The sequence below is a fragment of the Sphaerodactylus townsendi genome, linkage group LG03, assembly GCF_021028975.2.
Source record: "Sphaerodactylus townsendi isolate TG3544 linkage group LG03, MPM_Stown_v2.3, whole genome shotgun sequence".
NCBI classification, from domain to species: Eukaryota; Metazoa; Chordata; class Lepidosauria; order Squamata; family Sphaerodactylidae; genus Sphaerodactylus; species Sphaerodactylus townsendi.
In genome coordinates, this window is record NC_059427.1 from 80508462 (window position 1) to 80531073 (window position 22612).

The 22612-nt window shown below is 44.7% G+C and overlaps 1 protein-coding gene across 1 annotated transcript; it reads right to left on the reverse strand.

Annotated features, from left to right (window-relative positions):
• Positions 1 to 735: 735 nt before the first annotated feature.
• Positions 736 to 22108, reverse strand: LOC125427813 (cationic amino acid transporter 2-like). Its single transcript, XM_048487366.1, has 13 exons — positions 22018 to 22108; positions 21247 to 21299; positions 20144 to 20519; positions 18772 to 18927; positions 17498 to 17654; positions 11096 to 11232; positions 10325 to 10547; positions 9709 to 9845; positions 8467 to 8569; positions 6299 to 6441; positions 5512 to 5678; positions 2140 to 2248; positions 736 to 1080 (listed from the first exon to the last, which is right to left on the reverse strand). Exons 1-13 carry the CDS (start codon positions 22106 to 22108, stop codon positions 953 to 955), a joined length of 1980 nt encoding a protein of 659 aa, XP_048343323.1. The 3' UTR covers positions 736 to 952.
• Between the last annotated feature and the right edge of the window lie 504 nt (positions 22109 to 22612).

The window sequence follows — 22612 nt, forward strand, 5'->3', positions numbered from 1 at the left end:
TATATGATGTGCGACCCGTTTGCCACCCAGCTTCCTTTTGTATATAGTTGAAGTTTAATCATGTTATTGATATATATATATATACTAATAAATTGGGCTGCGGCCCAATCCTTTTCCAGCCTGTAGTTGTCGTGTCTTTATTTGAGCGAAGAAAGGTCTCACCATCTGCAGCAATTAGCACAGGAACTGGCCCACTGCAGGGCTGTCCAGCTGCTGATCCTAAAATGGTTAATCTGGAAGTTCTTTAACTGAATCAATGGTCTACCTTGCTACATTAGACCAAAGCTTATTTAGTCTGCACTCCCATTCCCGATAGTAGCCAACAGATGCCCTGGAAGCCAATAAGCCAGGCATGATAGTAACCAGCTCTTACCACTGGTTTCCAGGATCTGATATTCAAAGATATAGTACTTTCAAACATAGAGGTTTCATTTAGCTGTCCTGGCTAATAGTGGTTGATAGTAGTTGATAGATTACTCTATCATGCATGTTTCTCAGCCTTTAAAAAACCATTCTTATTAAGGGTCATGGCTGCACAATACTTAGCATGAACAAAAGATATTTCAAGTGTTAAAAGAACCAGTTCAGTAATTCATACAGCCAACCTGTAAGGTAGGCCATTATGGTCACTATTATCTCTGTATTGCAGGGCGGGGAGGGACTGGAGCTGGCAATTTGCCAAATGGTATCCAGTGGGTTTGGAGATGAGGTGAGGTTTGAACTACTGCTTACACTTTTACCCACAATGCAATACCAACTCATCTAGTACCTGTGACTTTCACAAGTCAGTTTACTACTGTACTTAATTATTTGTTTAGTAGTTGAGAATTTTGTACTACAAATAAGTCCAGACACTGAGAGTTCAGGGGAATCAATCCTGCCAGCGAGACTGTTATTATGATGTCCTTCAATCAGTGATAATCAATAAGTCCGTATCACCGTTCCCCATAAGTTATGTTTTGCAAGTGATGGCTGAATCTGTATCACTTCTTTCATGTTTTATCTTTTGTAGGGACAGATCTGTATCCATGTGTCTCTCTGAGCTGTACCGGATCCCGTAGCCAAAGTAAAGTAGGAGGCCTGAAACACGTAGCACAGCAATAAGTGACTTCTTTATCCTTTCACAACCCAAAATGCACAGAAATATCCTTCACTAAACATTCCAGTAATATAAGCAAAGCTATTTCAGATACAGTCAAAACATTTTCCACTAAATTTAGCCTGGAGCTTGGTTCCTGGATTGAATGATCTTCGCTCCTTTGTGACCATTTTCCAGGTGCAAATACCTCCAATGACTCACAGTTTGTTGTTTATTACTCCTCTTCTGTACTGATTCACACATGTATGTGTGTGTGTGTGTGTGTGTGTGTGTGTGTGTGTGTGTGTGTGTGTGTGTGTCACTTGATTTCTCTGCATTTGGTTCCTGTGCCCTTATTAAGTGACAGTTGAATGTGTGGACTAGCATAAGTGAAAAGCACTGTCACTGGAGCGATGCATTGACTCTGTGTAGTCAGATAATCACCAACGTATACACACTCATTAATATTCATTTGTACATTTGTATATGATCCCACACTGAGCCGAACAAAATCCTTCATAGTATTGCTATAGACACGTGAGGAACAAGCATGCTTGTGCTATTTGGTTTTCAGAACTCTTGCAAAAAGCAGTGTGAACACAAGATGCAAGATCTGCTCGAATGCCTTCACATCTCAAATAGTTGGGAAGGCCACAGGAGGGTTCCTTGACCTGGATGGCCCATAAGATCATCTGATCCGTTAACAAAAATTAATTAGCCCCAATGAGATAACCAATAGTTAACAATGCTTTCCTAAGAAGTTACCATTGAGTATGTAAAGTGCTATTGAGTCACAGCCAACTTATGGTAACCCAGTAGGGTTTTCAAGGCAAGAGACGAATGGAGGCAGTTTATCATTGCCTTCCTTGGTGTAGTGATCCCAGAATTCCTCGGTGGTCTCCAATCCACATATTAGCCAGGGCTGATCCTGCTTAGTGTTTGAGATCTGATGAAATCAGGCTAGCTTGGGCCATCCAGGTCAAGGACCAAGTCACCATTACTTCCCCCAAATCTGCCACTGGAAAATGTCTGCCTTGACACCTGTATTTTAAAAGACTTACCAAAAGCCATCCATATCAGGTACTTAAGCCAAGTGCCACTGCTGAGTTGGGCCATTAGGCAGCTATTGGCTAGGACACTGAGGATGGGCAAGAATGGCAGCCAGGGGACCTGGAAGTTAACACAGAGATATTGAGAGGTTACATGTCAATAGCATAAAAGAAGCATTGGCTCTAGGAACATTAAACACCAATGACAAGGACCCTAGGGTCATATGTCATCATCTACTCTTAAAATTTTCTTCATGAACATGATCAAAATCGGACTGTTACTTTAAACAACATAAGTCTAAAGTCTCTGCTAAGTTTTGTGGTACATACGTATGCAGAAGGGGCTGAGGGTCCATGGCAGAGCATCTGCTGGACATGCAGAAGATCCCAGGTTCAATCCCAGTACCTCCCAGTTAAAGGATCTGGCAGCAGATGATATGAAAGACCTCCACCTGAGACCTGGACAGCTGCTGTCAGTCTGAATAAACAATACTGACCTTGATGGACCAAGGGTCTGATTCAGAATAAGGCAGCTTCATTTGTTCATGTGATTAGAAGGACCATCTCCAGAATTTAAAAACAAACAATTAAAGGGCAAGTCATGAACCTACAGACACACAGAATCATCGAATCATGGCGTTTGAAGAGACCACAAGGGCCATATAGTCCAGCCTCCTGCAGGAATACACAATCAAAGCACCCTTGACAGATGGCCATCCAGCCTTTGTTTAAAAACCTCCAAAGGAGACTCCACCTCTCTCAGAGGCAGTGTATTCCACTGTCGAAAAGCCCTGATGGTCAGGAAGTTCTTCCTAATATTTTGGTGGAATCTCTTTTCCTGTATCTTTAATCCATTTCTCCTTGTCCTAGTCTCTGGAGCAGCAGAAAACAAGCTTGCTCTATCTTCAACATGACATCACTTCAAATATTTAAACATGGCTATCATATCACCCCTTAACCTTCTCTTCTCCAGACTAAACTCCCTAAATGCCTAGCTCCCTAAGCCATTCCTCATAGGGCATGGAATTTTACCATTTTACCTTTTACCATTTTGATTGCCCTCCTCAGGACCCATTCCAGCTTATCAATATCCTTCTTGAATTGCAGCACCCAGAACTGGACACAGTATTCCAGGTGAGGTCTGATCAATGCAGAATAGAGCGGTACTAAAACATTAATTGATCTAGAAACTATACTCCTATTGATGCAGTGCAGAATTCAATTGGCTTTCTTGGCTGCCACATCACTGACTCATGTGCCACTACTGACTCATGTTCAGTTTCTGGTCTACAAATACTCCCAAATCCCATTCTCATGTACTGCTGTCAAGTCAGGCGTCACCCATCCTACATTTGTGCATTTCATTTTTTTCTTCCTAAGTGTAGAATCATACATTTATCTCTGTTGAAATTCATTTTGTTTGTTTCGTCCCAGCTCTCTAAGCTGTCCAGGTCATTTTGGATTCTGATCCTGTCCTCTGGGATATTAGCTACACCACTTCTGTAAATCTGATTACTATGCCCTCTATCCCATCATCCAAGTCATCAACAAAAATATTGAATAGCACTAATCCCAGGACAGAGCCCTATGGCACCCCATTAGTCACTTTTCTCCAGGAAGAAGATGAGCCATTGGTGAGCACTCTTTGGGTTTGGTCAGTCAACCCGTTGAAAATTCATTTAACAGTAGCATTGTCTAGTCCACATTTCACTAGCTTGCTTGCAAGAATGTCATGGGGCACCTTGTCAAAGGCCTTACTAAAATCAAGGTATGTTACATTCACAGCATTCATTTTGTCTACCAAGCTTTTCATTCTATCAAAATAGAGAGAGATAAGATTAGTTGGGCATGACATGTTTTTGAGAAACCCATGTTGACTTTCAGTGATCACGGCATTCTTTTCTAAGTGCTTACAGACAGTCTGTTTACTAATCTGCTCTAGAATATTTCCTGGCATTGATGTCAGTCTGACTGGGTGGTAATTGTTTGGGTTTTCTTTTTTTCCCTTTTTTTAAAGATGAGGACAATATTAGCTCTCCTCCAGTTTTCTGGGACTTTTGTTCTCCAGGAGTTCTTAAAGATTATTGCAACTGGTTCTGAGATTACTTCTCCCAGTTCTTTTAATACCCTGTGATGTAGCTCATCAGGGCCTGGAGATCTGAATTCGTTTGAAGTAGCCAGGTATTCCTGTACTACCTCTTTATTTATTCTGTGATGAATTTCCTCTACTGCTTCTTCTGTTCCATTTTCCTCTGGTTGAGCACTGTTTTTCTTTTGGGAGAAGACTGAGGCAAAGAAGGTGTTGAGTAGTTCTGTTTTTCTCTGTCCCCTGTTAGCATTTTGCCACCTTCTCCACACAGTGACCCTATCATATCTTTTTTCTTCCTTTTGCTATGGACATAACCAAAAAAGCCTTTTTAATTGTTTTTAATCTCTCTAGCAAACCTGAGCTTGTTCTGCACTTTAGCTCTCTGGCTTTCTCCCTACACATCCTGGCTATTTGTTTGAATTCCTCTTTGATGATTTTCCACCTTTTCCATTTCTTGTCCATGTCCCTCTTAAATCTTAGTTCAGTTGAGAGGTCCATGCTGGTTTCCTTAGATACCTCCCAATTTCCTCCTCATTGGAATTGTTTGAAATTGTGCCTTCAAGATCTCACTTTTAAGAAACTCCCATCCATCATGCACTCCCTTCCCTTTTATTATTCTTAACCACGGGAACACTTCCAGTAGTTTCCTAAGTTTACTGAAATCAGCTTTTTAAAAGTCTAAAATGTATGTCTGACTGTGTCTGACTGTGTATCCTCTTCCGTCTGTATAACAAACTCCAGGAGAACATGGTCATGTCCACCTAAGATTCATACCCCTTCCACCCCATTAACCAGGTCATCATTATTGGTTAGGAGCAGGTTTAAATAGCCAACATGCCATCGTTGCAACCAGCTGGCACACTCACCATGTTTTGGGTATGCATTATCATCTCCCCCAAGTTCAGAAATAACCTGTTCTTTTGGTTTGTAGCTGACAGGAATGTGCACATGGATGACTGCATTGATAATTGACAAATCATAAAACCACTTCTCCACTCAGAGGAAGAGGATTTTTTTAATGGTTGAAGAAAATATTTAAATAAATCATCTTATTAGTCACATTTGTCAATCCCCACCCCCCACCCTCAAAGCAAGCAGGCAACCTTGCTCAGGGACAAATAAAAAGGCAGTCTACCATTGATTTGGAGGCTGTGTGTGTCAGTAGAGGCTTACCCCACAGCAGAAAGTTCAAGGGCATGTATGTGCACAACCTTAGCAAATGTAAAGTTTTCTGCCTGCACATCATCAAAATGATTATCTGGCTTGCTGAAAAGAGTGGCAAGTCCCTTGCTTACCATGAAAGCGGCTTTTTTCTGACTCTGAGGTTGTCTCCAAATGATTAGCGATGCTACAAGAATCCCCAGAAGGAGGAGAACAAGGCAGACAATGCACCAGGCACTTCCAGATAACAAGCATGGCAGTCCTACAGTGGTTACCACACTGACAAGGCAGACTAGAGCAACTGGAGAGAAAATGGCCTGTGAGAAGCACACTGAGGAATGGGCAAGGAAAGCCTTTTTCCTTGCATATGAGACCAACCCTGAATACCCAGACATATGTACTTCAGAAAATAACCAATCCAAAAGGCAAAATATTTGTTGCTCAGTTAATTTTAAGAGGCAATACATAGATAGATAATCACTAGGGCTCGTTGTAACTCCTTCCCTTGCTCTATGCTACAAGGAAGGTTCCAAAGAATCGACCTGCAAGAGCGGAAATGTCCTCATTGTATCACAGCAATACAAACTATGGAACATATATTGCTTGACTGCCCCAAATACGAGGGATCTAGGACCAGACTTTTTGCTCTTTGTCCTGTAATCTTTAATGAATACTCTGCTGTGGGGAAGATTACGTTTCTACTAAACAATTCTGCCTCCGAGATTTTAACTTTTGTAGCTAGGTTCCTTATAGAAACTTTGAAATGATTACCTGCGATGTTTCTCATGTATGGGATACTTGTTTGGACAATGTTGGCTGTTATATGGATTCTATGCCTAATAAAGGTTTATCTATCTAATTTAATTTAAGAGGCAATTCTATAGATGATATGGGAGATGAGACTGCTTCTCCAATACATACCAACCAGAGAGATAATACGGGACACCAGACGGTAGGAGTGCTGGGATGGAACGATGTCTGGGTGAATTAAAAGGTCTACCCAGTGAATTCTACTTGGCCTCTTCTCTTCTGAGGAGCCTAAACTGCTGGGCTCAGGCTGATATCTGCAACAGACAATGGTCACAAAGTATAATCTTGTATTTTCTTTCTTGCCAGTTACTGGCTGAAACTTGCACCTCTGGTTGACAACTGAAATGGGCTTGCTGTGCCATACTAGGGAGACTACCCAGCTTGGAGGGATAAAGGGAGCAAGTAGAGGCTTTGCAGCAGCTCAGAGACATTGCCTAATAGGGTAAAACTTTTCACCATAAATAAGAAAACTTAGCATGTATGTAGTGCTTCTTACTTCACGTTACTGCATCTGCATTATCTAGAGTTACCAACCTCAAGGTGTGACCTGTTCTCCTTCCACAATTAAAACTTTTTCAAACTTGAAGAGATCAGTTCCTCAGGTCAAAATGGCAGTTTCAAAGTGCCTACTGTGTGGCATCACGTCCCGACGTCCTCTCCCAAAATTTCATCCCCCCCCCCCCCCGCAAATCTCCAAGAAATTCCTGTTATAATTGGGAACCCTAAGCCCTGCTAGGTGGTCCTCCTGTGTTGTTATACCCAGAGTCGACAGATAAAAGTGGCTTGACTAAAGCCACTGAAAGAGTGTTGGCAGATTTCTACTTAAGCTAAGGTAAAGCTAGTAAGGTCGGCACAGATGGCATTGTGTTTCCACTAGGTTTTATTATATCGACAGGAAAAACACAATAAAGCAAAAGAAGAAAACTGCTACATGCCTCTGTTTCAGGAACAGGAAGTTAATTAGAAAGTTGCATAGAAAGGAAGAAAGTAGCAATCTCTTAACTAGCATGATCAGTTATAGTTCCATTCACAAGTAAAACATTCGCAACCTTGGGCAATACACACAAGGTGTTCAAACCTTTTCAAACATGATGTTCCTGGCGCTGTGACCAAGTGCACAGAAGATCATCTCCCCTGGAGAAAATGGCTGCTTTCGAGGGTGGAGTCTATGGCAATGTACCCCACTGAGGCCCTTGTCCACCCCAGATTCCATCTCCAAAACTCCCAAGAGTTTTCCAGTCTGGATCTGGAAACCCTACTCTCCCATGCCCCACGGGTGGCCAGGGGAAATCCTAGGTATACATATTTCAAAGATGGAATATACATGCATCATTCCTTTCAGAAGAAAGGGCAATGACATTTACCAGAAGGATTACATATAGGACATTTGTAACCACATGAGTGGTGAAGTATAATGACTGAACAGGGCTCGATCACCTCTCTAAGGCCTAGCTTAGATATATGGTGGTTATGAAGTGATAAAATAGGCTGTACCACTTCAGATTGTAGGTGGGCAGATTCAAATATTAATACTCCATCATGTAAAAACTTCCCACAGTTATGAGGGAGAAGTGTACATGAGTGAAGGTTGTAGTCCAGGGGTCTTCAAACTATGGCCCTCCAGATGATCACGGACTACAATTCCCATCAGCCCCTTCCAGCATGGCCCAATGGCAGGGCTGATGGGAATTGTAGTCCATGAACATCTGGAGGGCCGTAGTTTGAAGACCCCTGTTGTAGTCTAATCCTTTCCCTGGTGGACTAGTTCTCAACTTGGGATAATGTATAATGAGAAGTTTGAAAAATATAATTCCTCCCTTTCAAGCATTCCACCCTCAGCATCTCCTTGCCATCTCATTCTTCTGCATATCTAGGCGAAGCCTAACAGTGGGTTCCTTGCAGAGGCAAGATTTGACCTGTGGAGTTCCCAAATTACTGCTTAAGTCTCTACTATACTCTTTAAAGAAAGTTTTTTGAGAAGAACTTGGGACACACAATTTACAGTTACAAAAGCAGCATTTAAGAAGCATCTTCATCAGGATTAGCTAAACTGCCATAAAATACTAAGAAAGCTTTCAAAAATTGTTATTATTTTACTACACTATTATTATTTGAGCGATGGACCAACATGGCTACCTGCTATTTCCAGCTGGATGAAGTTTGCAGTTAGGAGATTTCTGTTATAAGAGGCTGTTTCTCATTAATTTGGGTGTTGTCTCAGTGGGCAGTGAAGTGGCAACTCACTTCCCATACGAAATGCCTAGCGAGCAGACAATTACCTGAGGAGAAGAACACAGACACCAACTAGAGTGTAGGCAAGCAGAGTCCCAATGGACATCATGTCAACCAAGACCTTCAGATCAAAAAGGAAAGCCATAATAGCTGCAAAAACAAGAAAGACAGCATATTGCTATCAAAGGCCATTTTTTTCCTACTAATGTCTACACATCTCTATATGGAGATAATTTCCCCTACACGTACTCTGTAAAACACCATACTGCTAGCCTCTCAATATGTTGGAAAGCAGGAAATGCAGAAATTCCTTTCCAATGGGGTATCTTTGAGAGATTAGTTTGTCATAGCAGGATCCAAATCCCCTCCTGTCAAGGTAAGCACCAGGTATGAGAACCACTCATCGGTGAGGGACAATTTACACACTCTTTTGGGCTTTGTGATATGATGACTTAAAAAAACACACAGACACCCACACACACATTTGAGTACCCAGATCCCATCTGGGTAACCCACCGCAGTCCATCCTCCTATGTTATATTCTGTGTAGGGGAAAAGCTAACACAAGCTAACACACTTCTGTGTAACCTCATGAATTCTTTAAGTGGCATTCAAGCACAGGAGACTGGGTGTTTATACAGTGATATTTAGGGTCTGCCTCCAAAAGGCAGGCCAAAATTATTTGGCAGACTATGTATTCCCCTCCCAATATAAATGAAAATATTAGCAAAATTACACAAACAGCATATATCTAAATTGTTGAGGTAATTAAAAATGTATGCAAATATCTGTCATTCTGACTTTTTGAGCTATATGTTCTAGCAATCCCAGAATATTTCTGTGGGTGGAACAATACGCACTCACAGAGAGCAACTTTCCCACCTCCTCTCCTTTCCACCTCCACTCCCTTCATCTAATGCCCCCAGAAATCCTGTTTATGGGATCAGTCTCCTGTCTCCAAGGAACAAGATTCTGGGGGCATTTCATGCTACTGCAAGAGGCAAGAAAGTTGTGATGCATGAGCACATGGCATTTCACCCTCAGAGGTATTCTGGAGGATCTAAGCCAATGTGTTTTTTTAACTAAAGATTCACCTTCATAGCTAATCAGACAGTAGTTCAGCCATATGGGGCACCAATAGCTGGAAAGAATTATTAAATGCCCCCCTTTCAGCACATTATACTGAGAAATGGGGTGAGAGATTACACATTTAATAAGACCCCATTCTATATATCTACCTTTAAGAACATTAGCCCACTGATTGCTGCCATGTCTTTTGACACACTTACCTGCAACAGCCCCAGACACCATGGTTGCAATCACTGGACTCTGTCGACTGTTCACTTTGGCCAGAGGTTGGAAGAGGAGACCATCCCTGGCCATGGCAAATAAGATCCGGGGCATTGGGAACATGGAGCCCAAAAGGCTACAGGGAAAAAGCAGAAAGAAGAGACAATACCCTAAAGTACCCTAAAGTTCTTTCCTCTATTTATACCATCTCTTTTTTTTGTTGCTTCTTGTTGCAGGAGGAATAAAGCAGAGATTTATAAACTTACAAATAGCATGAAGAAAAAGTTGAGACAGAAATGGAGTAAATTATTTGTTCATCATTCTAGAACACGGGACCAGACAATGAATATACTGGCAATAAACTCAGGAAGGACAAAAGAAATCACTTTTTTACAAATTGCTACATTGTTTGCATTGAAATTGTTGCCCAAACAACTGCATTGGCTTGTGTCTCAGATGATTTCAAAAAGAGATCCAACAAATTCATGGAGGGAAGGTCGATCGGTGGCCACAAATGGGACCTCTGTATTCAGAGGCTGCATGTCTCCAAAACCCCACAGGAGACTGAACCATCTGGGGAGAGGCATATGTCTCCTTCCACAGAGCTACCCTTACCTTGCAGTCAGAGCACACAGGGACCCCACAGCTACAGCATATTTGGCCACATTCCATCCAACGTATTCAAAAGCCTTTGGCAGAGGACTCAATGAGTCCAGAAGATGATAGGGCATCATCAGTGTCAAGGCAGCAGAAACTCCAAAGTAGACCAGGAAGCAGATGAGCAGGGATAGCACAATAGCCATGGGAATGGATTTATGGGGTTTCTTCACTTCTTCCCCTGGGAGAAAAAGACATTAGTGGTCATTTGTATCCATGTGTTTGTGCACGTGTGTGTGAAGTGCCCTCAACTCACAGCTGACATGGCAAGTCTGTAGGGTTTTCAAGGCAAGAGATGAACAGAGGTGGTTTGCCACTGCCTGCACAGCAACCCTGAATATCCTTGGGGTTCTCCCACCCAAATAATGAAAAGTCAACCACCATGCTTAGCTTTCAAGATTTGACAAGTTTGAGTTAACCTAAGCTATCCAGGTCAGGACTGAGTGTTGTATCATTTCGAATTTACCATTTGGCTGCTTATGGTTAGATTGTTGTTGCCCAGGGATTCTAGCAATTGTGTGCTTTGAGTACTGTAAATGGAACAGTTGTGAGATTTTGCTGCAGGGACTCAATATTTTCAAGACAGCACTGTAGTGCACTTTCTGTTCCTCCTTTGATGACAATTGGTAGGGCACTTTAAAAATGACTGACTCTACAAGGAGATCTTTCTGTCTTGTTTTTCCTAGTTGCTACTTGGGGATATTCATGTGCAGTTCTTGTCTTCCCTACCTGTAGTAGCAATGCAATCAAATCCAACAAATGCATAAAAACAGGTGGCAGCTCCAGCTAGGGTCCCACTGAAGCCATAGGGCATGAACCCTCCAACCCCAAAATAGGAGGTTCCGTTGTCAGGCACAGATTGGTTGCTGTGAAGAAAGGGAAGATAAAGGAAAGATGGACACAGATATGTGAAACTGTAAATTGGCAAGCTGCTGGAAGCTAGAACAAAGGAAGAAAAAACAAAACCTATGATTAGCAACTTAATTACTAAAACATAGTAACCCATGCTCTTCTCACCTTCAGATTAGATTACTGTACAGTTTTTGTGTGTGTGTGGGTGCCCCCTTGAGGACTGTTTAGAAACTTCAATCGGCCCAGACCATGGCAGCAAACCTGCTTCCATTGTAGCCTGTGGGCAGCATAATGCATGAAACTGTTAAAATCATCACTAAATTCCTATTTATTTCTGGGCTTATTGCAAGATGGTGGTTTTGACTTGTTATCTCCTATATAGTCTTGAACAAAGGAATTTGAAGGATCATCTGCTCCTATACATTTCTGCCCAGATACTATGTTTGTCATCTCAGGTCCCATTTCGTGTTCCCCTGCCTTCACACAACTAAAGTGGGTCACAAAGGAAAGCCTTTTTCACTGGATCACCCTCACGGGATCTTTTCCAATAATAGACAGTTTATAATTCCATCAAGTTGTTGATTGTTTTCTCCCCCTTTTAAAGCTTTACAGTACTGCAATTGATGGTTTTTCAGAATACCACCTTGTGGTTTTACCTTTTATGTTCTCAGCTTAAAGTCCTTCACAGTAAAATGGAAGGAGAGTGATGGGAGGAGTGAGTTTCTGTTGAGTTTCCTGGACCTGTCAGAAGAGTCTGATACTACCATGATCAAGTTTTTTCCTACAGACAGGATACACACAGCCTCCTAAGTTCATTTTGTTCAATAGTAAAGGTCATCCAAGGATTTGGAGTGAGAGGTCACCAATATGCAGATAGCATTGAGCTAAATTTAGGAGCAGCAGTGGCGTAGGAGGTTAAGAGCTCGTGTATCTAATCTGGAGGAACCGGGTTTGATTCCCAGCTCTGCCGCCTGAGCTGTAGGAATTCTGGGGAATTCAGATTAGCCTGTACACTCACACACACGCCAGGTGGGTGACCTTGGGCTAGTCACAGCTTCTTGGAGCTCTCTCAGCCCCACCCACCTCACAGGGTGTTTGTTGTGAGGGGGGAAGGGCAAGGAGATTGTAAGCCCCTTTGAGTCTCTTGCAGGAGAGAAAGGGGGGATATATTTATTTATTTTTATTTATTATTTAGATTTTTATACCGCCCAATCCGCGGGGGCTCTGGGCGGTGTACAACATAAAACATAATTAAAACACCAGTTAAAACAATTTAAAGCAGCGATAATAACAAGAGGCGTCCAGCAACCCCACTTTTAAAAACCCTCCCTAGGAGGGAGGAACGGCGAGACCCATTTGTTGGAGCAGGGGCCATCAGCTGCTGGTCCTCTCCAAAGGCCCGGCGGAACAACCTCCTGCCTTGCAGGCTCCCGCGAACTCACTGCAAGGTCCCCGCGAGGGCTCCGGATAGTTGGAGGAAGGGTGTTCCACTCAGGCCGGGCCAGGGCCATGAAAGCCCTTCCAGGCCGCCGCGGGAGGCCAGCCAGTCATCGAGGGGCCAGGGGACCACTAACAGATTGGCCAATCCGCCAACGGAGAGGGCCGCTGTGAAGAGGGACATATATGGGGTGATGCGTCTCAAGGCTGGCACGAGGGTCCCAGGCCGCCGTGAAGGCCTTGAAGGTCAACACCAGCACCTTTGGAAAAAATGATTCGAACTCCACCGGGAGCCAGTGCGCAGCTGGCGATGAGGGACAGGCTGGATATGGTCCCCAGCTGGTTACGCTTGCCCGTATAGCAAACCAGCTGCTGCATGCTGGACCAGTTTAAGTCTCCGGATCGCTGCTAAGGGAAGGCCCGCTGGTGAGAGCGAGTTACAATACAGGGTCCAATCTGGAGGTGACCGGCGGCATGGATCACAGTGGCTAGGGTCCGCTTTGGGGAGAGTGAAGGCGAGCCAGCCGTCGGCCTGGCGGAGATGGAAGAGGCAACTCCGGGTTACATGGGCCACCTGGTCTCCATAGTGAGACGAATCCAGGTGGACCCCCAGGTTATGCGCGACGGAAGGGGTCGGGTGCCAAGCTGTGACCCCTTCCCACACCGGGCTGCTGGAAAAATCCCACCCCCTCCTTCGCTGCCACAAGCTTTCATAGGATGACTCCGCTTTCGAAGTGGATTCTCCAAGTTTTAACCTTGCTCTTGTCACGCGAACCAACCAGCGACCGCCTCCAAACAGTGCTGTAGAGCCGCGAGGGATGCGGCGACCGCTCCGCCTTCTCCATCAACAGAATGAGCTGGCGTGGTCATCCGTGCGATATTGGTGGCACGCCAGCCCAAAACTCCGCACTCAGCTGAGCTATAGCGGGTCGCATGTAGATATTAAATAGCAGCGGGGACAGTAGAGCCCCCCTGGGGTATTAATCAGCAATCAAGCTGGCACTTTCCGGGAGGCCTGGTCCCTCGCATCTCACTTCTTGTTGATTCCGGCCCCGTGAGGAACGAGGCAATCCATTGAAGGACAGTGCCCCGCGACTCCGGAGGCGCCAGGCGGTGGGTCAAAAGGTCGGGTCGACTCGACATCAAACGCCATTAAGCGTGTAAGGCTCGAACAATACCTAGCAGCACCGATCCGGGCCTCGGTCGAAGCTGAATACGGAGCGCGATTCGTGACGGGCTTTTAACGCAGAACAGTTCTCCATCCCCATGCCCAGCACGTGAAGCCGGATCTTCGAAGGGATCAAAGGCCGATGTGTCATCCAGGAAACCTTTTGAAGCTGCTCCAACACTTCATTCTCTCTCAATTACCTTCCCAGGAACGAAAGATTCAAAACGGGCGGTAATTGGCCAGATCACTTGGATCTAACGGTGGTCTTTTTTAAGAGTGGGTGGACTACTGCCTTCCTTCAACTCCATCCGGGAAAACTCCTTGCCTCAAGGGAGCCATTGATGATAATTTCAACAGATAATGGGTCAGAAATTCACCCTGCAAGTTTTACATAAGCCAGGAGGGCACGGATCCAGAGGACACAGGTAGTGGTCTAACAGCCGCTAAGGTCCTGTCAACAGCTGCCTCGAGAGCAGGGAAAATCTGGGCCAAATAAGGGCCTGAAGATCGACAAGGGAGCCTCCAGTTCACTGGATTGCAGCTTTCAACGTGGAGGGAAGATCCTGGCGGAGCTGACGACCTTTTATCCGCAAAAAAGCTCATAAAAAGCCTCACAGCTAATACTCAATTGAGGATTTGAAGACCTCTCCGACAGAGAGGTTAAGGACCGAATTATGCGAAATAATTCGGCGCGCGGGCGGAGCTAGCGGATGCAAGAGAGGAGGAGAAGAAAACTCTCTTCGCCTCCTTCGTTGCCACCTCATAGGCTTTCATAAGCTGCCCTTCCTATAAGATGTTCGCTGCCACAATTCGCCAATGCAGATTTCCTCCACACTCGCTTCTAGACGCCTTCAAGCAATTCGCCATTACTGCGCAGCTCCTCCGGTACCAGGGAGCGCTGCCGAACGGGCGAGGACGCCGGGGGGCAACTACCTCGATGGCATCGGAGAGCCGGGAGTTCCAGTCCTCCACCTGCTCATCGAAAGTGTGCTGGCGGGCGGTTCAGGGTCCCGCAGAGCATTCAGGAAACCAAGTGGATCCATAAGTCTCCGCATGGCGGGCATATTACAATCAGCCCGCCCGCCTGTGACAGGGTGGTGCGGCAAGTCCATCCGGACCTTTCAAGGCGAAAATGGTCGGATCTCATGGCACTCTGTCAACAGAGGATAATGACCAAATTTTATCCCCACTCCAAAGACCAAATCCAGCTGCAGTGTCCAGCCTCGTGAGTGGGGCCAGAGTTTACTAAGGAGAGGCCTAGCGTCGCTATGGATGACACTCGAGTCCGCAGAGTCACCGTGCATGAGGTACGCATCGACATGGATCGCTGAAGTCAGCCTCTTGCGGACAATAAGCTTCTGGGAAACCGCGAACGCCCAGTCCGACACCGCTTCCAGCAGCCGCTGCAGGCCGCTCTCCCGGCGCCGCCAGGGCGAATACCGGTACACCAGAAGAACTGCCAACCTCTCCGAGGCCAACCACCTCCAGGCCGCATTACCATTCTATGCCGGCGATCTCCGGGGTGGGGACAGCCTCTGAAGGATAGACTTCCACGGATGAACAATGCCACCCCACCCCGCCGGCCCTGGGTTCAGGGGATCGGTGGAGACATCGCGAAACCTGGCGGCGCGACTTCTACCAAGGCGACGGTGCCTCACCTTCACGCACTCCAGGTTCTCGGTGACACATGCCAGGCGTCCACCTGCTGGGCTCCGAGGAAATCTCGTGAGCAATTCATGGTCTTATTATTGATGGACCTGGCATTAACTCAACAATTTCAAGGATCTTAAGCAAGAGTGTCCCTGATCCCAAATCCACCATCGCTCGATAGGTCGGAGGTCAGGAAGGCTTAACGAGCATAACCAAGAGTCTCGTGTGTCTTCTATCATATGGCCACCGCTCACCGCAATACCTACCCCTGTCCCTGATCAAAACGGGGATCCCTAGCCCCAAGGTTGGCGCCCCCATAGCTCCACCGACCTCCCTCTACCTAAAGCCTGACTAAAATCCCCACAAAAATATATAAATAGACCCAGCTCTGCAATAAAACTAAACTAACTCTAAGCTACAGGTCAGGCTGGGCTAAACTAACAGTATACAGTATAATACAATAGGTACCTAAATGGGTTTAACTGAGCTACCCACACATCACTAGTAACACAGTCTATAACAACTAAATAGTAAATTGTAAATTCCCCCCCGTACACTCATCTAAGTTGTAAGCATACATCAGAGAGTTAGGAAACATATAGGTGTGGCCAGCAGAGGCTGCTTAGGTGAAAACCCAGGTGAGCTGCTGCCACCAGATCCTCGACTTCGATAAGAGGTGAATTTATAACGTGGCCCACCCAAGATAATAGTGGGTGTCTACTGCACAGGCGGCAGGCATGGGGCTCACACCACCCAGGCCAACCATTAATGTGCCGGACCACCGGGCTGGAAAAGATCATAGGGGGTCGGCAACACCGAGCTGTAATTCGGCTAATAATCGGGGCAACCCCGCCGCCGGCTGCTCCACTCAACCCCGGAACAGAACACTCTGCATCCAGAGATGGTCTCCCGAGGTCTGGCCTACTCGACCCTCTCACGGTCGATTCAGCCGTCACCATAAATCCAAACTCTTCTCTTCTTCTCTTCTTAATAGCTAAGCCACATTAGTCTGTTGAAGTCCTGAACAGGTGCCTGAAGAAGATAATGGATGAGGCCAGTGGTGGGATTCAGCAGGTTCACACCACTTCAGCAGAACTGGTTGTTAAATTATTTGAATCCCACCACTGGATGAGGCCCAATAAACTAAAGATCAATCCAGACAAGACTGATGTGCTATTAGTCAAGGAAGAAGCCATTTGGGAATTGAGGATCTAAGCTGTCCCAGAGGAGATGGTATCCTCACCCTCACCCCCCCCCCCCCGCCCTCCTGAAGAAGCACATTCATACCTGGTTGCTTCTTCCCCCCTCACAACAAACAGCCTATTGTTGGAGGTTCATGTCTCCTCCATGGTACATTGACTTTTTATCAGCTCCAGCTATGCCCATTCTTTGAAAAGCATGATCTAGCTAGCTATCCATGATTTCATCACATCCAAGTTGGATTATTGCAATGTGTTCTACATTCAGCTGCCCTTGAAATCAGTTCAGAAACTTCAATTGGTCCAAAATGCCAGGGGTTAGTTACAGAGACTGTATTAACCCCATGCTGAAAGATGTGCATTGGCTGCCCACCTGTTTCTGGGCACAATTCAAGGCGCTGATTCATACATTTAAGACCCTAAATAGTTGGCACCAGAGTGCCTGGACTATCTCCTTCCATACCATCCAGCCCACTAGTTAAGATCTACTTCTCAAGCCTTGTTCTCTGTACCATTGCCTTCAGGGGCAAGGTTGGTGGTGACTAATTGCAGAGCATTTTCTGTGGTGGCACCCTGTCATTGGAATGCTCTCCCCCTTAAAGCTCACCTACCTTACTTTCCTTTAGGCACCAGGCTAAAACATGGATATATTTAACCCAGACTTTTAATTAGAATTTCTTATCAGATTTTCAATTGTCTGCTTTCTTTTATGGATTGTGTTGTTAATGCCTTGTGCTTTAAACTGTGATTTTTAATTGTAAGCTATGATAGGAAGTACTCTGAAGAGGCAGTACAGCAATATTCTAAACAAACAAATAATTTTACCTAGTTATGTGAGCCAGATCACTCTCACTCAAGTTCCAGTTCCTCAAGTTTCCTTTGATGATCCCACTGATTATGATGAATAGGAGGATGAGCACATTGACAGCAGTAAAAGCTTTATTCACGGTGGTGGATTCTTTTACTCCAATGGATAGCAGCCCTAGAGAGTCAAGCAGAAGGAACAATATTAGCAGTAAGACCTCAATGCTGAAATAAGTGTCACTGCTTGATTTCATGTACTTCAGATAAAAAGGTATGAAGACATAGGGCAGAGACCATGTCCCTTTTCAGAGGACAGCATTTGTGTGCCTGCTCTTACCATAAGAAAAGGAAGTACTAACTGACAGGGTATTTTTGGTTTTAAAAAGTTCAGTGTCACTTACTACATTAGCATATATACATAAGTGGCTAAACTATAGCCAGTAACATGTCTCCACACTCCTTAATGTAAGCCAGGACATATTTCCAGAACAAGTAGTCAGTGCCAGGATTCTGAACCATGGGTGAAGTAACAGTGAAAGAACATGTGCCATCCTTCCATCACCCACACAAATGTACATTCAACCCTGTTATATATATATATGAATGCAGGTAATGCTTCCGAAGGACAGTATGCAGCTTTCATATTTTTATCATCTGTTCTTGGTCTTTTGTTAATCCATCATCCTATCAAGTCAGTCAAAAGCCTTTTCCAGCAAGATTTCTTGTATGGATTCATTTCCTCTTCTTTCTGGATGTGTCCAAAACTCAGACTGATGTTTCTTCAGACCCAACTGGATGAAGTTGATAGGGTATTTGTGGCTTCCAGATAGCCTTAGGGACTATCTCCTATCAGTTTCTACCAGTACATGGCCAATTGGCCATGCTGACAGAGGCTGATGGGAATTGTAGTTCCTGAACATCTGGAGAGCCGCAGGTTCCCTACCCCTGCATTAGGGAATCATTTTCAAATACTTAACATTCACTGTTGTAAGCCCTGACTGTGTTCCCCCTAGGCCAAGCTCATTAATACTGATCGGGCTGCATTCTCACAACAATATGATTTGTACCTGACTAGATGGGGTTGCAATCAACTCTTGATGGGCAGATAAAATTGACTCCATTTTTAAAAAATGACAGTTCAATCCTAAACAGATTGATACTGTCATATGTCCATTGATATCAGCAGGCTTTGAAGAGTATACTTCTGGTTAGGGGAGCTCTGACAATGTCTGGTCTTCAACTTTGTTGATATAGGGTTGGTTTCTGGATTTTTACAGTTCTTTGTTCAAACATACCTGCCAGTATAATAATGAGGCAAACAGCAAAGATATCAGGGTATTTAGCCAATCCGGGAGAGTGTATGGGCATGTGGGTACTGAAGAAGGATGCCATTCTTTGGCCCAGGAGTTCATCAAAAGTGGCACTCCAAGCTCTGGCCACACTGGAGGTTCCTGCCAAGAATCAGAAATTGGTAGAATACAAACCTGAGGAATATTGGAAAGTCCCATCATCTATTTCATATCTGAAAGCATAAGACTGAGCCCTTAGGCAACATCAATTTTTATATTATATGCCCTGCCCTATTAAAATCATCTTCCAAATGAGTGTTAAAAACTGAACAAACAACCATGTAAGTCAAGAAAGAATAGATCTTTTTTATCTTGCCAAAAGTTCTCACATTTTCCTTATTAGTTACATTAATGCATTAATGCATGCAATCCAGGGCTACATCAAAGGGAGTATAGTGTCTAGATGGAGGGATGTAATAGTACCACTCTATTCTGCATCGGTCAGACCTCACCTGGAATACTGTGTCCAGTTCTGGATGCTGCAATTCAAGAAGGGTATTAACAAACTGGAATGGGTCCAGAGGAGGGCAACCAAAAGGATAAAAGGTCTGGATTCCATGCCCTATGAGGAGCAGCTTAGAGAGCTATGTATGTTTAGTCTGGAGAAGAGAAGGTTAAGGGGTGACATGATAGCCATGTTTAAATATTTGAAGGGATGTCATATTGAAGAGGGAGCAAGTTTGTTTTCTGCTGCTACAGAGACTAGGTAGGACAAGGAGTAATGGATTCAAGGTACAGAAAAAGAGATTTCACCTAAACATTAAGAAGAACTTCCTGACAATAAGGGCTGTTTGACAGTGGAATATGCTGCCTTGGAAGGTGAAGTCTCTTCTTTTGAGATTTTTAAACAGAGTCTGGATGGCCATCTGTCAAGGGTACTTTGATTGTGTATTTTTGCATGGCAGGGGGTTGGACTAGAGGGCCCTCGTGGTCTCTTTCAGCTGTATGATTCAATGATTATTCTGTATCTGGTTCCATCCTTTTCTCAGTTTTAGGTCACTGCTAACAATTACTTTTCCGAAGGATAGAGCAGTTACATGTCTACATTGCCTGTATTTTGCCCATATTAAAGCAGTTGAATGAGGCTCCTGTAACAAGCTCTGGTTGCTGTTACGTGTACCATCACTAAATCTACTTTTTGAAGATTTGTGACCACGCACCATCGCATTCAAAACTGTAGTAAAAGCTCTGACACCTATCTAAAATCATGGGGAATCTTGATTGAGCAGCATGACCTACTCCCTCTTGCAAACCTCTGGTTTATTATTAAAACCACAATGAAGACCTCAAAATACAGAAACTCAAAACATGTTCATACCAATTACATAGGAGAGCAGAAGGTTCCAGCCAGTGATGAACGCCCACAGCTCCCCCACTGTGATATAACTGTAGAGGTAAGCTGATCCTGCCAGTGGGGCTCGGGCTCCAAATTCAGCATAACACAATCCTGCCAAGACAGATACCAGAGCAGCAATCAGAAAGGAGATGACGATGCTTGGGCCGGAGGTGGTCTTAGCTACTTCTCCTGCTAAGACGTATACTCCTGCCCCCAATGTGCTGCCCACACCCAGAGCCACTAAGTCCAAGGTGGAGAGGCAGCGGCGCAAATTTGATTCTCTGCAGTCGCTGGTTGGTATTCTTTTTCTGCGGGAAACTGCTTGAAAGAGAGAGACCAGGAAATCCCAGACTGACATCTGAAAAATAAAGGAGGAGGAGAGGGTATTAACAATGGTACAAAAAAAAATTCTAATCTGGTAATTTAAATTTATGGAAACAGCAAACCTAATAGCTGGCCTGGAAGACAGCATCCTAAATGGAATTTCGCCTTTCTAAGCCCGTTTTAAAAGGCTGGGCAGGATGATCCTGAGGACTGCCTGACTCACTGCTGATGTTAGCTATGGTGCCACTAGTCAGCTCCCTAAAGGTTTTCATCACCAAATGGGTAGCAACAAACAAGTGAGTAGTTGGGATTCTGAGGCTACAACCATGTCAGCGTCCCCAGCAATTGTACAATAGCTTCCTAGTCTGGTGCTTTGTGTGATAGCTGGATCATGTTGGACATGGCAGGCAAAATCAATCAGGGAATGGCAGCTGTGGGGGGGGGGTGGGACTAGCCCTGCAGACATCAAAGCCAAGGAGTGGGAAGGGGTGTGCCCAGGAATCAAGGCTCTGAGTCTGCAACGTACACATCCTTAAAGGGACTGAGCCCTGCCATCAGTTACTGGGCTGTTGAAAGAGTTTGCAAGGACCCTAGCAATTCCCCTCCTGTGGAGACCCAAGCAAGCCCTCGGTCCTTACAGTGCAAAGGGTGCCATTACCTCAAAAAGGGCACAAGGACATATATGGCACATGAGGCTCCCAGAGGTCTGATTGGAGCAGCTCTTCCAAACTTGGAGAGGAATGACTCTCCAGCAACTGTACTGTCAGAAACTCCTTGTGCTTCCGGGTGTCGTAGGGCCTCCAATGCTCTTTATCTATGACAACGTGGATCCATGGTCAGGTAACACAGAACTACATCTTGATGTCATTGTGGGTCTCCCACACAAAGTGGGAGTGCTCCAGTGTATCTTGAGCAGCTTATGGAAGGCCCTTGGCATTCTAGCTCCCTACTAGACTTCGAGGTTCAAAGAACCCCTCCTCATGTTTTGCTGGGCCATTCTGGTCTACACACCAACACATCCCGCTCTGATAGTCAGGAAAGTGAATGAGGCAGAGTGGGAAGTGAAGCTGTATTAAAAGAAGTCTGTATTGCTCAAATGCAGAAACATTTTAGCTCACCAGCATTGATAACTCCTGGTTCTGGAGGGGGCACAAATATAGGCGTGCCTTCAACTCCAGATGATTTTCAAGCAACTAATTCCTTTGGCTGTTGAACTGACTGGTTGTTCCGTTCCCATTGTCCTTTAGCATTCCAGAACCCCTTGCAGAATGGGTCAGAGACCCTGGATCTTGAGAAGGTTCCTTCTTGAATTCCTCCATCAATTATTCATCAACTAGCAACCGCTCAGCCAGCCCATGGGTGCCAAACTAGGAATGGGGGTGGGGGGAAACCAGAAAATTTGAAACTGACATGAGCAGCCACAAGCAACTGTGGAGCCAAGTGTCAACCTCTGTCTCTGGAACCATTGGAATGCAAGGAAAAGAGAAATAAGACTAATTGCTGAACAGGAGCCTTTAAGCAGCTCCCTTTACTGTTTCCAGGAACCACATTACTGCCTTTACTGTTTCCAGGAACCACATTAACACTCTCTATAGAACCGCCAGACACGTTCAGTTTGGCCATCTCTACCAACTCCAAAACTGTCAACCACCCTTATTCTATTGCAGGTACATCTGGAGATTTCCATTTTTGTGCATAAAGTATCTTGCAGCTGATGTCATGCATAAAATTAGTGAATTGTTATTGTAAAACTTAACAGAGAAAAGTATATTTTAATTATCAGTAGTGGTTATTAGGTTGGAACTTTTAAGTATGTGGTTAAAGAGCAAGGGATAGTAATCTTCACTGTTCACACCTGATGCAGATGAAATTGGGAGTCCTTAAGTTAAGTGTACCTTTATAGTTTCTAATCTTTTAATTTTCTTTGTTTTTTGTAAGCATTTCAAGTTCTAATTTTTAAAAAGTTGACATCGGGGGGAAAAAAGTAGAATGTTGTGGGTTTCCCAGGTTGTATGGCCGTGCTATACAACCCAGAAAACCCACAACATCCTTGTGATTGCAGTCATGAAAGCCTTCAAAAATACATTGGGGGGAAAAGTAAATGGGAAAAGGAGCTGAAGTCTCAAG